This window comes from Mesoplodon bidens (genome assembly GCF_964165515.1).
Source record: "Mesoplodon bidens genome assembly, chromosome: 10".
Taxonomy (NCBI): domain Eukaryota; kingdom Metazoa; phylum Chordata; class Mammalia; order Artiodactyla; family Ziphiidae; genus Mesoplodon; species Mesoplodon bidens.
In genome coordinates, this window is record NC_138172.1 from 45337873 (window position 1) to 45354299 (window position 16427).

General features: G+C 37.3%; 1 protein-coding gene across 1 annotated transcript in view; it reads right to left on the minus strand.

Annotated features, from left to right (window-relative positions):
* ULK4 (unc-51 like kinase 4) overlaps positions 1-16427 on the minus strand; it is a 550770-nt gene that overhangs the window by 118809 nt on the left and 415534 nt on the right. Inside the window, exon 33 of the mRNA XM_081246952.1 lies at positions 4548-4733. Coding sequence (XP_081103078.1) covers positions 4548-4733 — 186 coding nt within the window. The remainder of the gene's footprint in view (positions 1-4547; positions 4734-16427) is intronic.

The window sequence follows — 16427 nt, forward strand, 5'->3', positions numbered from 1 at the left end:
GTGGTGATCATTTTGCAATATATACAAATATCTTGTACACCTAAAACTAATATAATGCTATATGCCAGTTTTGTCTCAATTAAGAAAAAAAGAATTGCTCCCAGAAGGAGTGTGCACTTCATAAATGTCCTTTGAGGTAGGTCCTTAAAGAGCTTGTCTTTACCTCCTTAACTTCTTACAATCAGAAGGCTGCACTTAACAAGCCTCCTTAATCCAATTACTGATTCAGGTAACAAATCCAAATTGCTCCCTGCCTCTCTATCAAGTCTGGCTCCCCCAGGCCATCGAGGAGAGCCTGAGATGCCAGCCCCCCTAAAATCACAGGAAATCTTTGCTCACATTCTTTCTATCTCCCAGGTTCCCATCCTCTATGCATCTACCTATCCAATCTCACCCCCTTCTAAGAAACTTGGCAGGGATAGTGTGTAGGGGACTGAAGCATCAGACTGGGGAACAACTAAAGGCCTTTTAAGGTCCCTCTCATTCTGGCCTGTGCATCTACAAAGCACTCAAATTAGCTCACAATATACACTGAAGAGCAAAACTGAACAACTGCCAATAACAAAAGTAGAGATTTTACAGACATTTCTTACTCAGCTCAGTGGATACTTACTAAATACCAATTACATGCCGGGCACTGTGAGAAAGCTTTATTTCACTGTAAACATAATTTGAATTCAATTGAGATGCTACCACTGTCCTTTGGTTTCAGAGACCAGAACTTTCTAATTCTAACAACGGTGTCCAAACTCCAAATGTTTGGTACCCTCTGGTCTTTCCTGGTCCATTTCTTATGTATGTCAGTCTAGCCCTGTGGATTTTGGGGCCACTATTCAGGATGTGCTTCTTCCTGGTCCATGCATGGATGACCAACACATCCTTCTACACACTGCTCAAACACCATGTCGTGGCCAATCTCCTCCCCAAAGGGAATGTTTCTGTGGAACTTTGCTGGCTCCTCTAGCGTGGCACTAATTGCATTCTGCTTTATAATGAAGCTGGCGTTTCTCTCTCGCTCCAGTTAGGGATCCCTGACAACAGACAGCAGGAAGAGCATATCTTGCTGTCTTAGTTCCCCCAATGTAGAGGATGCACATAGTAATAACTCTATCATTTTCCCATGAATGAAAGAATGAATCTCTTAGGTGCCTTCTAGATCGAAATTCAGTCAAGTTCAGCTTAATGAATGCCCTCAGAGTCCAGATCAGTCCTGGACAGAGCAGCAGCAAGGTGGCCAGCTACTTGGCAAGAGCACAAGCTAGGGTCAGTTCACCTTGGCTGGTCCCAGCTCTGCCGAGTCCTAGTTGGTGGCCTTGGGAGTGTTACGTAAGCTCTTTGAGCCTTAGCTTTTAACCTATAAATGGAAGCAATCACTGGAGCTGACCGCTAAGGGAGCTGTGAAGATTAAATGAGATAATTCACCAGAAGTCCTTAACACAGTTAGAAACATCATCTGCTGACAACCTTTCATGGGCTAGACACTATAACACGCTGAAAAAGACCACATCACTACACTGAACAAGGGTAATGTGAAGGTGAGAACAGACGGTAAGCTGACAGTTACAAAACAATGGCAACCACAGAGGTGAGGACAGGAAGCAGCGAGAGAGAGGGGAAGGGCCACATCAGTCCGGGAGTGGGTGCTGGCATCATACAACCCTTTGGGTCATCTGCTGCTGTTTCTCTCCAAATTTACTGAACTCAGTTCTAAGTTTAAGCAGAACCGAGCCTCAGGATAGGCAAGTTCAAGGCCCAGAATCCCTGATTGTGTGTTTTGCACCACTTGAACCCAACATTGACCCATCCATGGGTAATTTAGAAAGTTTTCAGAAGATTATAAAGCACTTATCACAGATAGCTGGTAAACTTTATATTATGTTTACTTTACTACAATTAAAAAACAAACAAACAGATGAGCAGCACCAGAAACTACTTCTATTTTCACATACACAGATAAAGTCACTTGGATTCAACTTTTCTTCCCCAAACAAAACCTACCTGGCCCTATATGTGGCAGGTCAGAAACTATAAGGAAATCATTTCAGACAGTAAAATTAACTAAAAGATGGTGTAGTCTGGTTACTTTGACCAAGTTGGGGTCTAACTGTTTCCTGCATGATTAAATTAACCTGTTTTTTTTTAAATGATGTAATTTATTCCAAAGATAGGTCCATAATCTCTCTGCAATTCTAAAATCTAGAAAGCTCTGAAAATCAAAACTTTTTTTCTTAAGTTTGGTTCAAAAACATATTTGGTGGCAAAACCTGACCTAACCACATGGGGTCACATACAGTTTTTATTTACCCACTTGGTGTGAATGTTCATACATTTTGCAGCAGAAATATTACCATGCTTGACAACGGTACCACCCCAGGTGACTGCTGTGGAGTCATATCATATACAGTATAAGCACCATGCCAAAAAGATCTGAAAATTATAAATTCCAAACTAAATCTGGCCCTAACATTTTCAAATATGAGATGGTGAATCTCTATAAAATTAATTGTATCAGATGTGAGGTCAATATCCCCAAGCTTTTGTCATTCTGTACCAAACACACGATTCTGCCACATGTACATATCACTCATATTACCATATTTTCTAGTACTTGATTTCACATTGACTCACCATTTCTAAATGATTAAAACTATTTTTTGAAAGAAATATGTTATCTCTACTGAAAAAGCTAGTCATCTGAGAGGCTTCCTCTCTGTTAAAAAGGGACATTCTGAAGGATTTGAGAGGTGTTAAAGACACAGTAGTACCAAATTGAGACTTTCACCTTAAATCATCAGAAACATCAAAATAAAATGGAAGAGGAAATATTTGCCTTACTTTGTGATTCAGTGTCATCTAGTGCTAGGTTGGAGTACCATGCCCAAGGTCTACTGTCCCCAGAAGTATTTATCCTACACTTCGGGAGGCTTGCTTAGATTGTGTCATCATCCGGTTACTCAGGGAATGACTCCACTAGACAGGAAGCATTGTTGCGGTTGGGAGGTCTGGCTGTACAAAAGCATAATGTAGCAGCGAGGAGGGTAACTCTCTATCTCTGTTCTAGTTCTGTCACCCATAACCTGCTGTGTAGATTTAGCTGGGTCACGTACTGCAGCTGTCTATCGAACTAGCATAAAAATTGTCTTGAAGGCAACTCTCTGGAGCATCCATAGCCTCCACTGCCAAAGGACCCCTCAAGATAATTGGATCTAGAAGTGAACACAGACTGACAAGCCAGAAAACGACACAGACTAACAGGACCTCCACTCCTTGCCTAACTTCAACAACAGCTGCTGTAAATAATGGCCTTCGAAAGCAGCAGAACAAGATCTACTGTAAAAAGAAAATAAGTCAGTCTTCAAAAGTACTTTCAAATAAACATCAGCTATATATATATTTTTAAAAGTAAAATAAATGGGGCGATGGACTTCCCTGGTGGCTCAGTGGTTAAGAAGCCGCCTGCCAATGCAGGGGACATGGGTACGAGCCCTGGTCCGGGAAGGTCCCACATGCCGTGGAGCAGCTAAACCCGTGTGCCACAACTACTGGGCCTGTGCCCTAGAGCCTGCGAGCCACGACTACTGAGCCTGCGCTCTACAGCCTGTGAGCCACAGCTACTGAAGCCCGCGCGCCTAGAGCCCTGTGCTCTGCAACAAAAAAAGCCACGAAAATGAGAAGTCCGTGCACTGCAATGAACAGTAGCCCCCGCTCGCCGCAACTAGAGAAAGCCCTGGTGCAGCAACGAAGACCCAACGCCGCCAAAAAATAAAATAAAATAAATAAAAAATAAATGGGGCGAAAGGGAAAATTTTTCCTACAGTACCATACTGGGGGTTAGAAACGTTGCGAGTTTGAAAATCTCCCTTTTGCAACCATTAAAAAATTTAAAAATAACAACACATTGATTTAATGAAGTGATCAAAATGAACATCACCAGTAAAGGGCAAACAGACATCATAAGCCTCTGGATCTGATGGATTGAGAAGGACACAGTATTTCTTCTGGGGCTTACCTGAATCCAATTGTCCAGAAAACATCAGAGAGACCTACATTGGCCCATTCTTTAGAAATGTCATGAAAGACAAAGAAAGGCTGCAGAACTATTCCAGATTAAGGACACACATCTACTAAAATACATGATCCTGGACTGGTTTCTACACCAGAAAACAAGCTATAAAGGACATTATGGGGACAACTGACAAAACTGGAATACAGATGGCAGATTAGTAAAAGATTTGTATCAATGTTAAATTTCCTGGTTTTGATAACTGTAGTTAAGTAACAGAACATCCATCTCATTAGGAAATACACACTCACATACTAAGGAGTAAGCAAGAACAATGTGTCTAACTTACTTTCTCACAGTTCAGGAAAAATACTTGTATATGCAGATAGATATGCAGAATATGATAAATGTTAACAGTAGGTGACTATGGGGAAAGGTAACTGGGAGTTCTTTAATGAAACTAGGTCGAAAAAAATGACTACTCCCCGTCTACTGGCTGCCACTGAGGCCGCCCACCCAAGCCCCAGTTTCCGTGTGGACTCACCATTCTTCTGAGAATCCTCAACAGAAGCTTCTGCTCCTTCGGGTCCTCTTTGGATGTCAGTAAATCAGCAAAATTCTCTGCATTTTCGGGAGACAGGCTGTCTGGGTTTTCTCCTCCATACAACTGAACCAGTATAGACAGACACTTGGATGAAACTTCAAAAATTTCAGGATCCTCGTTAGGAAGCTGAAAATTAATAAATCGGACGACTTAAGCTTAACTGAAGATGGTGTTGGTATTCCTCAAGAACCACAGTAAAATTTGGCGTAACAGATAAAATGTCAGTCTGAATACAAAGTTTAATTAAAGGAGTATTTTTTTGAATGGATCTTTTTCAAAATGCATACAGTAACTCAAACAAGGCTAACAGCACAAAATCAGAAGGAAATCCTGCAGTCCTTTCTTTAATCCATAGTGATGAATGACCTGTGACAAGCAAAGGACCAACATATATTTTATATGCATATGTATATATGCATATATTCATACAGGTGTATGTGCATCTATAGGTGTGGAAACAGTTTGATTTTTCCAAGGCATAACATTTACATTCTTGTTTACTTAACTTGTTTAGGAAAATCCACTTTCTAGAAGATATTAAGAAACAGTTTGAACTTGTCTGTTTCCAAATCATTATTGACTAAACAGGCAGAGAGAAAGCATTGTTTCTGTATTAAAAGGTATATTATGAAATAATAATCATACCATAAGCATTTTAACCTTTTAATGTTTAAAGTTTTATTTTATTTCTAATAGCTTTGTTGAGCTATAATTCCTGTGACATACAATTCAGTCATTTAACATATACCTGCCATTCAATGGTTTTTAGTATCTTTCAGAGTGGTGCAACCACCAACAGAACCAATTTTAGAATTTTTTCACTACCTGAAAGAGAAACCCTGTACCTTGTAACCATTACCTTCACGTCATCTCTTCCTCTCTACCCCCAGTCCCTGCCCAGTGCTAACGTGCTTTCTGTCTCTCTGGCTTTGCCTATTCTGGACATTTCAGATACTTGAAATCATACAAAATATGACCCTATCTGACTGGCTTCTTTCGTTTAGCATGTTCTCAAGATTCATCCATGCTGTAGCATGTATCAGTATTTCATTTCTTTTTATTATGTAGTAATATTCCATTGTATGGATATACCACATTTTGTTTATCCATTCATCAGTTGATGGACATTTGAGTTGTTTTCACCTTTTGACTAGTATGAATAACACTGCTGTGAACATGTGTGCAAATGTTTTCGTGCAGACAAGTATTTGTTTCTCTTGGATATATACTTAGAAGTGGAGGCGCTGAGTCATGCGATAACACTATGTGTAACTTTTTGAGGAGCTGCCAGACTGTTTTCCAAAGCTGCCATTAGCACCAGCAATGTGTGAGGTTTCCAGTTTTCCCACATCCTCACCAACAGTTGTTATTACCTATATTTTTAATTACAGTCATCCTAGTGAGTGTGGAGTGGTAACTCGTGGTGGTCTTTCATTTGTACTTCCCTGATGGCTAATGATGTTGAAAATCTTTTCATGTGCTTATTGTCCATTTGCATATCATCTTTGGAGAAATGTCTATTCAGATACTTTGCCCACTTTTTAAGACAGGTCATATGTCTTTTTAGAATTGAGTCTAAGTGTTCTTTATATATTTTAAATACAAATCCCTTAGCAGATATATGATTTTCAAAAATGTTTTCCCATCCTGTGGGTTGCCTTTTCACTTTCTTGATAGTGTCCTTTTTTTAAAAAAATTATTTATTTATTTATTTGGCTGCGCCGGGTCTAGTTGCAGCATGTGGGATCTAGTTCCCTGACCAGGAATCGAACCTGGGCCCCCTGCACTGGGGGCACTGAGTCTCAGCCACTGGACCACCAGGGAAGTCCCTTGATAGTGTCCTTTGAAGCACAAAATATTTTTTATTTTGATGAAGTCAAATTTATCCAGTTTTTAAAGGATTTTTTTGATGTGGACCATTTTTAAAGTCTTGATTGAATTTGTTACAATACTGCTTCTATTTTATGTTTTTTGGGTTTTTGGCCATAGGCATGTGGGATCTTACCTCCCCGACCAGGGATTGAACCCACACCCCCTGCATGGGAAGGCAAAGTCTTAACCACTGGACCACCAGGGAAGTCCCTATCTGTTCCTTTTATTCCTTGTGATTTTGGTGTCAAACCTAAGAAACCATTGCCTATGTCAAGGTCCTGAGATTTAAGCTCCTTCTAAGAATTTTTATAGTTTTAGCTCTTACATTTATTTTTAAGAACTTTATAGTTTCAGCTTTTACATTTAGGTCTTGATCCATTTTGAATTAATTTTTGTATATGGTATGAGTAGGCAACCACCTTCATTCTTTTGTATGTGAATACATCTTATTTTGAGATATTTGCAGGTTCATATACCATTGTAAGAAACAATACAAAGAGATACCACACATATTTCAACCAACTTCCCCAATGGAAACATCTTGTATAACTATAGTACAAGATCACAATCAGGAAATTAACATGTATATTAGGACAGCCACTCCTGCTTTTTAAAAATTAATATTTGCATGGTATATACTTTTCAAGCTTTTACTTTCAACCTGCCTGTATCATTATATTTGAAGTGAGATTTTTGTAGACAACATACTGTTGGACCATGTTTTGTTATCCATTCTAGTCATCTCTGTCTTTTAATTGGTGCATTTAGACCATTTACATTTTTATGATAAATATTAAGATGCTAGGGTCTAAGTCCAACATGCAATTTTATTGTCTTCTATTTATTTCCCCTGTTTCTTATTTTTCTGATTCCCTCTCTCTTTTTTTAACCTTCCTGTGGGTTACTTGAACATTTGTTTTATGCTTTCATTAAGAATTATTAAATTCTCTTTTACTCCCAATATTATTTTCTTAGGGTTGCCATAACAAAGTACCACAAACTGGGTGGCATAAACAACAGAAATGTATTACCTCGCGGTTCTGGAAGCTAGAAGTTCAAAATCAAACAGCAGGACCCTGCTCCCTCTGAAACTCATAGTAGAATCTTCGCTTGCTTCTTCCTAGCTTCTGATGACTTGCTGGAAACCTCTGGCATTTCTTAGCTTGCGGCTGCCTAATTCCCATCTCTGTCTCCGCCATCACATGGCTTCCTCCCTGTGTGTGTCTGAATTTACATGGTTGTCTTCTTACAAAGACACCAGTCATATTGGATTAGGGCCCCCCCCCACACTTGAGTATGACCTCATCTTAACTAACTACATCTAGACCATCAGTATTTTCAAATGAGGTTTAATATTCTGAAGTGCTGGGAGTTAGGACTTCAACATATCATTTTTGTGGCGGACACAATTCAACCCATTATACTTCCTATCAACTTTCTTTTGTGCTCAGCTGTTTATTCACCTTGGTTTCTCTCCTTCTGGCTGTTATGCTTCCCCAAATGTCTGGTGGTCCTTGGCTTTCTAGTCTATGAATGAAAGATTGGGCAGATTATTATAGGCAGCTGGCTTCAATTTCCTTTGCATTTGTATATGTCTGATTCTTCAAGCTGTCTGTCTGTGTTCTGTGATTTGTTCAAACTCCACAATGCTTCTTTCTAGGGCATAACTCCATACTAGAAATCACATCAGATAGTTCATTCTCTTTACAGTGCAGTTCTTCACCTACTATGTTGCAATAAAGCAGAGCAAAATTAATAAGGGAAGGGACTGACAGGCCTGCCTGTTCTAAATGTGCATCTTCAATTAGCCTGGTAAGTGCCTAGGGCCTCCATCAGTTTTCCACTCTGAGTTTATAGATCATCTGCATCTGTTCCTACCTTCTGGTTAGTTTTTTCCTATGTATGTTCTGGGTGATAGGTTTCTTCACTATATTTCGATTCAGTTCCATCTGCTTTCTATCATCTAGTAACTGCACAAAATTTATTTTCCACTAACAGCTTCTCCTTCCATTCTCCCATGATTGTAAGATATTTAATCCTTTCTCTGTTTTCATAGCTTTTGGGTAGTTAGTGAGATAGGCACAGGCATTCATGCTTCTATTTCAGTCTACTTTAACATTTCTTCATTTCTGAGTTAGTTTTGCTTCATTGTTGAAATGATGGGAGGATGCTTATCATAAGTAATAATTTCAAAGATGGCTTATTTCTTGGATCCTTGTAAACTTGATAATGTTTGTGCTTTGTTTTATTTTTTGTGCCCTGCCCCACCACTACTAAAAAGTTTGTGATGGTATAAAAATCTTTCCATCTTCCCTGGACTAACAGGATAAGAATATACCCAAGCGCTTGCAAAAACAAACTAGCAGAAAAATACATGAAACAATGGTTTTTAAGACACTAGACATCAGGTAATGTAGGACAGTGATGCCCAAGGGATGGAGAACAATTGAAGTGAGCTCTACTCTTGTCCCAGGTCAGAGGCTTATGAGGTCACCAGGCCTAAGCACAGGGACGGCAACTGAGGTGGATACCAGCAGATATTTTAAGTTGAGGAGACAGAGTGAAAAGTCTCAGAAAACCAAAGCAGCTAGAGTTCATAGGACAAAGTACCAGAGAGAAGAGAGCAGGCCAAAGCTCACTCTGAAGACACAGGTAACTTGGATAGCACTTTATCCATTAGAGAAAATGAACTTACAGTTAAAAACCTTCCTACAAAGAAAACTACAGGCCAAGATGGCTTTATTGGTGAATTCAACCAAAGATTCAAGGAAGAAGTAATACCAAGCCCATACAAATTCTTCCAGAAAGCTAAAGGAAATGGAAACTTCCAAACTCATTCTATGTGGCCAGTACTACCCTGATACCAAAACTAGACAAACACATTCCAAGAAAAGACAACTTCAGTCCAATAGCCCTTATGAATATAGATGAAGAAATCTTCAGCAAAGTGTTAGAAAACCAAATTCAGCAACATATTAAAAGTATTGTACACTATGGCCAAGTGGGATTTATCCTAGGAATGTAAGGCTAGTTTAGCATCTAAAAATCAATGTTATGTGCAATATTAATAGAATAAAAGACAAAAATTATAAGAGCCTTTCAACAGTCATAGAATAAGCATTTGACAAAATTAAAACCCCTTTTAGGATTAAAAAAACTCAACAAATTATAAATAGAAGAGAACTTTCTCAAATTGATAAAGGATATCTAGGGAAAAATCTACAGCTGACACCATACTTAATGGGAAAAGAGTGGATTCCTTCCCTCTAAGATCATGAACAAGATAGATGTCCATTCTTGCCAGGTCTATTCACCACTACATTGGAAGTTCTAGCTAGGGCAATAAGGCAAGGAAAAGAAATAAAAATCATCTAGAAAGGCAAACCCTATTTGCAGATTACATGATCTTACATACAGAAAACCCTAGAGAATCCACTTTTTTTTACTATAAAAATAAACAAGTTCTGCAAGGTGGTAGAATATGAGATCAACATACACTAATATGTATAAAATAGGTAACTAATGAGAACCTGCTGTATAGCACAGAGAACTCTACTTAATGCTCTGTGGTGACCTAAATGGGAAGGAAATCCAAAAAAGAGGGATATATGTATACATATAATTGATTCAATTGGCTGTAAGCAGAAACTAACACAACACTGTAAAGCAACTATACCCCAATAAAAAAAATCAATTGTATCTCTATACACTAGCAAAGAATCTGAAAACTAAATTAAGAAAACAACTTCACTTATAATAGCATCAAAAATAATAGAATATTTAGAACTAATGTTGAAAGAAGTACATAACTTGTACACTGAAAACTGAAACATTCTTGGAAAAAATTAAACAAGGTACATAAATGGTAAAACATTCCATGTTCAAGGATTGGAAGAGTTAACATTATTAAATTGGCAACATGCCCCAAACTGATCTACAGATTAAAAGCATTCAGAGTTGCAGCTGGATTTTAAAATTTTTTTTCAGAAATTGATGATCCTAAAATTCATATGGAAATGCGTGGGACTAAGAATAGCCGAAACAAACTTATAAAAGAAGAATAAATTTGGAGGGATCACATTTCCCAATTTCAAACTTTGCTACAAAGCTACAGTAATCCAGTCAATGTAGTACTGGAATAAGGACATGCATAATGATCAATGGAATAGAATTTAGAGCCCCAAATTAAACCCTTACATTTATGGTAAAATGATTTTCAACAAGAGTGCCAAGACAATTTAATGGGGGGGGGTGAGAAAAATGGTCTTTTCAACAAATGGTGCTGAGACAACTAGACATCCATACGCAAAAGAACGAAGTTAGACCTGTACACCAACCACATCCAAAAATTATCTCCAAATGGATCAAATATCTAAATACAAGAGCTAAACATATAAAACTTTTAGAAGAAAACATAGGAGTAATTACACCTTTGTGTCCTTGGGTTAGGCAATGTTTTCTTGGGTATGACACCAAAAGCACAAGCAACAACCAAAAAAATTTGATAAACTGGACTTCACCAAAATTAAAACATTTTGTGCTGTAAATGATACCATGAACAAAGTAAAAAGACCACCCACAGAATAAGGGAAAATTGCTATAAATCTAATACCTAATAAGGGACCTTCATACACACACAATATAAAAACTCTTACAACTCAGTAATAAAAAGACAAATAACATAATTTTTAAAGGGCAAAGAAAATAGACATTTCTTCCAAAAAGGTATATAAATGGTCAATAACCACAGGAAAAGGTATTCAACATCATTAGCCATCAGGGAAATGCAAATCAAAACCACTATGAGATACCACTTCACACCCACTAGGATGGCTGTAATTAAGAATACAGATAATGACAAGTGTTGGTGAACGTGTGGGGAAACTAGAACCTTCATACATTGCTGGTGCTGATGGCAGCTTTGTAAAACACTCTGTATTTCCTCAAAAGGTTAAACAGACTGATCATAGGACTGAGCAATTCCACTCTTAGATACATACTCAAGAGAAAGAAAGCACATTTACACAAAAACTTGTACACAATTGTTCACAGCAGCCATATTCAAAATAGCCAAAAAGTGTTAACAACTCAAATGTCCATAATAAATGGATAAGCAACTATGGTGTATCTATACAATAGAATATTATTTGCCAAAACAAAGAATGAAGTACTGATACATGCTACAGACATGAATGAACCTTAGAAAAAACATTATGCTAAGAGAAAGGCCACATATTATATAGTTCCATATATAAGAAATATCCAGAATAGGCCAATCTATAGAAACAGAAAGTAAATTAGTGATTGACAAGGGTCTGGAGGGGAGAGAATGGGGAGTGACTCTTAATGAATATGAAATTCCTTTCTGAACATTCAGACAAAGATGTTCTGGAATTAGATAATGGTGATGGTGCACAACTCTGAGAAAATACTAAACAGCAGGGAACTGTACACTTTACAGGGGTTAAAGGTACAAATTACTTCCTGATAAATCTTTTTTCAAAAAACAATAGCAACTCTGAACAAAGTCTTCAAGAAAAAAGGAGAGGAGAGAATACTTCCTAATTCATTTGCTGAGACAACATTACCCTGATACCAAAACCAGACAAAAACAGTATAAAAAAGTAAACTACAAAACATGAACACAGATGCACACATTCTAAACAAAATTATAGCAAATCAAAGGATAATAATATTAAAAGGATAATAATATTAAATAAAGGAACAATAAAATATTAAAAGGATATTATATTATCAAACAAAATATTAAAAGGATAATAATAAGACAATACATCCTGACTAAATAGAGTGTATCCTAGGAATGTAGGTCTGTTTAATGTTCAAAAAAATCAGTCAATGTAATAAATCATATGTATTAATTTCCCAGGGCTACCATCATAATAAAGGATCACAAACTAGGTGGGTTAAAACAACAAAAATTTATCTTCTCACAGTTCTGGAGGCTAGAAGTCTGAAATCAAGGCAGAGCCCTTCTGAAGCCTCCAGGGGGGAATCCCTCCTTGCTTCCTCCAGCCTCCAATAGCCCCAGACGTTCCTAAGCTTGTGGCAGCAGAACTCCAATCTCTGCCTGCACCATCACATTGCATTCTCCCTTATGTCTCTGGCTTCATATGGCCATCTTCTTATAAGGACAGTGGTCATAATGGATTAGGGAGCCCTCACTATTCCAGTATGACTTCATCTTAACAAATTACATATACATGCAATGAGCCTATTTCCAAATAAGGTTCCATTCTGAGGTACTGGGGGGTTAGGATTTTAACACATATTTTTTGAGGGATACAGTCAACCCATAACACCATAATAACTAAAAAAGAAAAACCATATGATCATCTCAATAGAAACAGTATTTAACAATATTCAACACCTATTTCTAACAAAAACTCAGCAAACAAGGAGTGGAAGGAAACTTCTTTAGCCTGATAAAAAATATGTCAGAGACTGAATGCCTCACCCTGAGATCAGAAAGACAGATAGGAACATCTGCTCTCACCACTTCCGCTCAACATGGGAGGTTCTGGTCAGCACAGTCAGGCCAAAATAAATTAATAAATAAAAGGCATCCAGATTGGAAAGGAAGACTTAACTGGTTATTTGCAGAAGACATGATTCTTGATGTAGAAAATCCAATGGAATTCACAAACAATCCACTGGACCTCATAAATGAGTTTAACACAGTTAACAAAAACACTAAATGGAAAAGAGATACATGCACTCCAATGTTCATAGCAGCATTATTTACAGTTGTCAAGATATGGAAGCAACCTACATGTCCATCAACAGATGAATGGATAAAGAAGATGCAGAATATAAATAAACAAACAAACAAACAAACAAATAAATAAATAAACGCACACACACACACACACACACACACCCAATGGAATACTATTTGGCCATAAAAAGAATGAAATTTTGCCATTTGCAGCAATATGGATGGACTTGGAGGGCATTATGCTCAGTGAAATAAGTGGGACAGAGAGAGACAAATACTGTATGATACCACTTACATGTGGAATCTTAAAAATACAACAAACTAGTGAGTATAACAAAAAAGAAGCAGACTCACAGATACAGAGAACAAACTAGTGGTTACCAATGGGGAGAGGGAGGGGGGAGGGGCAATATATCAATAGGAATAGGGGATTAAGAGGTACAAACTATTAGGTATAAAATAAGCTACAAGGGGGACTTCCCTGGTGGTCCAGTGGGTAGGACTCGGTGCTCCAAGTGCAGGGGGCTTGGGTTCGATCCCTGGTTGGGGAACTAGATCCCGCATGCATGCCGCAACTAAGAGTTCACATGCTGCAACTAGGAGTATGCAAGCCGTAACTGAGAAGTCCGCATGCCGCAACTAAGAGCGTGCATGCCGGAACTAAGAAGCCCACAGGCTGCAACTAAGAGCCCGCATGCTGCAACTGGGACCCGGCGCAACCAAAATAAATAAATAAATACTAAAAAATAAATAAATCATTAAAAAAAATAAGCTACAAGGATATACTGTACAACATGGGGAATACAGCCAACATTTTACAATAACTATAAATGGAGTATAACCTTTAAAAATTATGAATCACTATATTGTACCCCCATAACATTATATAATATTGCATAGCAACTACACTTCAATAAAATATAATTTTAAAAAATTTTAAAGGGAAATAATCACATGTGAGTATATCTGCATGTACAAAGTTATTCATTGCAATGCTATAAGTGAAAAAATTATAAACAATCTAAATGTCCAACAGTAAATAATTATAATATGTACTCATAAAAAACAATATCATGTACAATAACATCTAAAAAATTCAAAGATTTAGGGATAAATCTGACAAAAGATGAGAGACCTATACACTAAACCCCACAAAATACTGCCAAGAGAAATTAAAGAGGATCCATATAACTGGAGGGATATATCTTGTTCATGAGTGAGAAGACTCAATTTTGTTAAAATGCCAATTCTCCCCAAATTAAGACTAAATGCAATCCCAATCGAAACCCCAATAGGTTTTTTTTTTTGGTAGAAATCAACAAACTGATTCTAAGTTTTTATATTATACATGTATATATTAGTTGAAAGAATAATATTACCTGATTTCAAGACATTATTATAAAGCTGAAATAATTAAAACAGTATGGCATTGGCATAAAGTTAGACACAGATCAGAGCCCAGGAACTAGACCCTTACAAATACAACTGAGTTTTGACAAAGGTGCAATGGCAATACAGTTGAGAATATAGTTTCAACAAATGTGCTCAAACAATATGCGGAAACATAAACTTCAATCTAGACCTTTTACCACGTACCAGAATTAACTCAAAATAGTTGATAGCATGCGTCAGTTCTAGGGTTAGCTAAGGTAGCTCAGAACCACCAAGGAACATCCACACTAAATGAAAGAAGCCAGAATCCTCAGGAATCCCTGAAACTCATATGGTTTTTTAAAAAATATATATTGATAGACCTAAATATAAAACCTACTACTGTAAAATTTCTAAGAGAAAACAGAGGCAAAAAATTTGTTGGCCTTGGATGTGGGAAAGATTTCTTACATATGATGCAAAAAGTGCAATTCACAAAAGAAAAAAAAAGGTAAAATGGACTTCATTTAATCAAAAACTTCTCTTTGAAAAACACTGTCTAGTTCATAAATGCTCAATAAGGGGTAAATAGTACCACCACCACCCCCATCACAAAGGATCCCTTTAATGGAGACCCATAAAAAAAGTGTTCTTTCAGATCTAAAAACTAGAATATGTTTTTTGCCCCAAAGAACTCTCACCCCGCTTACTGGGCAAGGTACATCTTGTAAATGATTATATTCTCATTTTTGTCTTGCAACCAGGACTCTTAAGGCCAAAACCATGACCCAACTTTAGCAATTATATTAGACTTCATATCTGTATAGAAACTTCACCTTATCTTACCTTCATTGTTTTCTTCACGTTTTCTACTTAGGATTGCCAGATCCTTTTATTTATTTATTTTTTTAAGGACACCCAAATTAAGTTTGAATTTCAGATAAATAATTTATCTTTTTTAGTGTAAGTATATCTGTTTGGCATCTTGTAATTTACCGAACAACCCTAACTTGATAGCAAACATTCTCATTAGCAAACTCAAATGTTTTGTGGGAGAGATGAGATAACAAATATAAACACACACACAAATTGGATATATCTCAAAGTAAACTTATACTTCAACTTTAAAAACTGTTTTAAAACAACTGAAAATCACAGTTGTACTGTTTACTTCCCTTTGTTCAACACGCATAATACAATGCAGCATTTCAAAACCTGTCTCATTTTATATTCTATTTTTTAAATATTGCCTAGTACAGTGTTTTGCCAAAATTATAAGGGAATATGTATTTTCAGAGAAGAGAATATATTCACCAAGAAAGAAAAAAAGAAAACCACTAGTAATACAAGGTTTTGTACCCTTTTGATATTATCTAAACACCTGGAGAAAAGATTCCCTCTGTTTTACCAGGATATCTTTAACAAGATTTCACACTAGGCCATGAATCCCTCTTCCTCTTCATTTTAATACATCCCTCCTGCCCAAACTCAGCTGAAGAGGCAGCAGAAGAGAGCATTAAGCTGATGAATGGTGGTTAATTCCTTATGACGGCGCCACAGAAACACTGTTGACCACAGCCTTGACACTGTCCCCTCCCCCTGAAAAGTTATCCTTACTTCTTGGACCCCCAGGCACATTATATTCCTAAATGTGGAAATTCTGAGGGAAGAAAACCTACCATTACCATTACTGATTCAGTTGTAAGTCTATATATCATAGACTAGAGTACCAGGGTTTAAAAAAAAAAATCCAAAAATAAGTTGAAAGTCACTGGTAGGTCAAATCAGCATTGACTTCTGGGCCTCCTGCACTGCCCTGACGAGTTTCGTAATAAACTTCA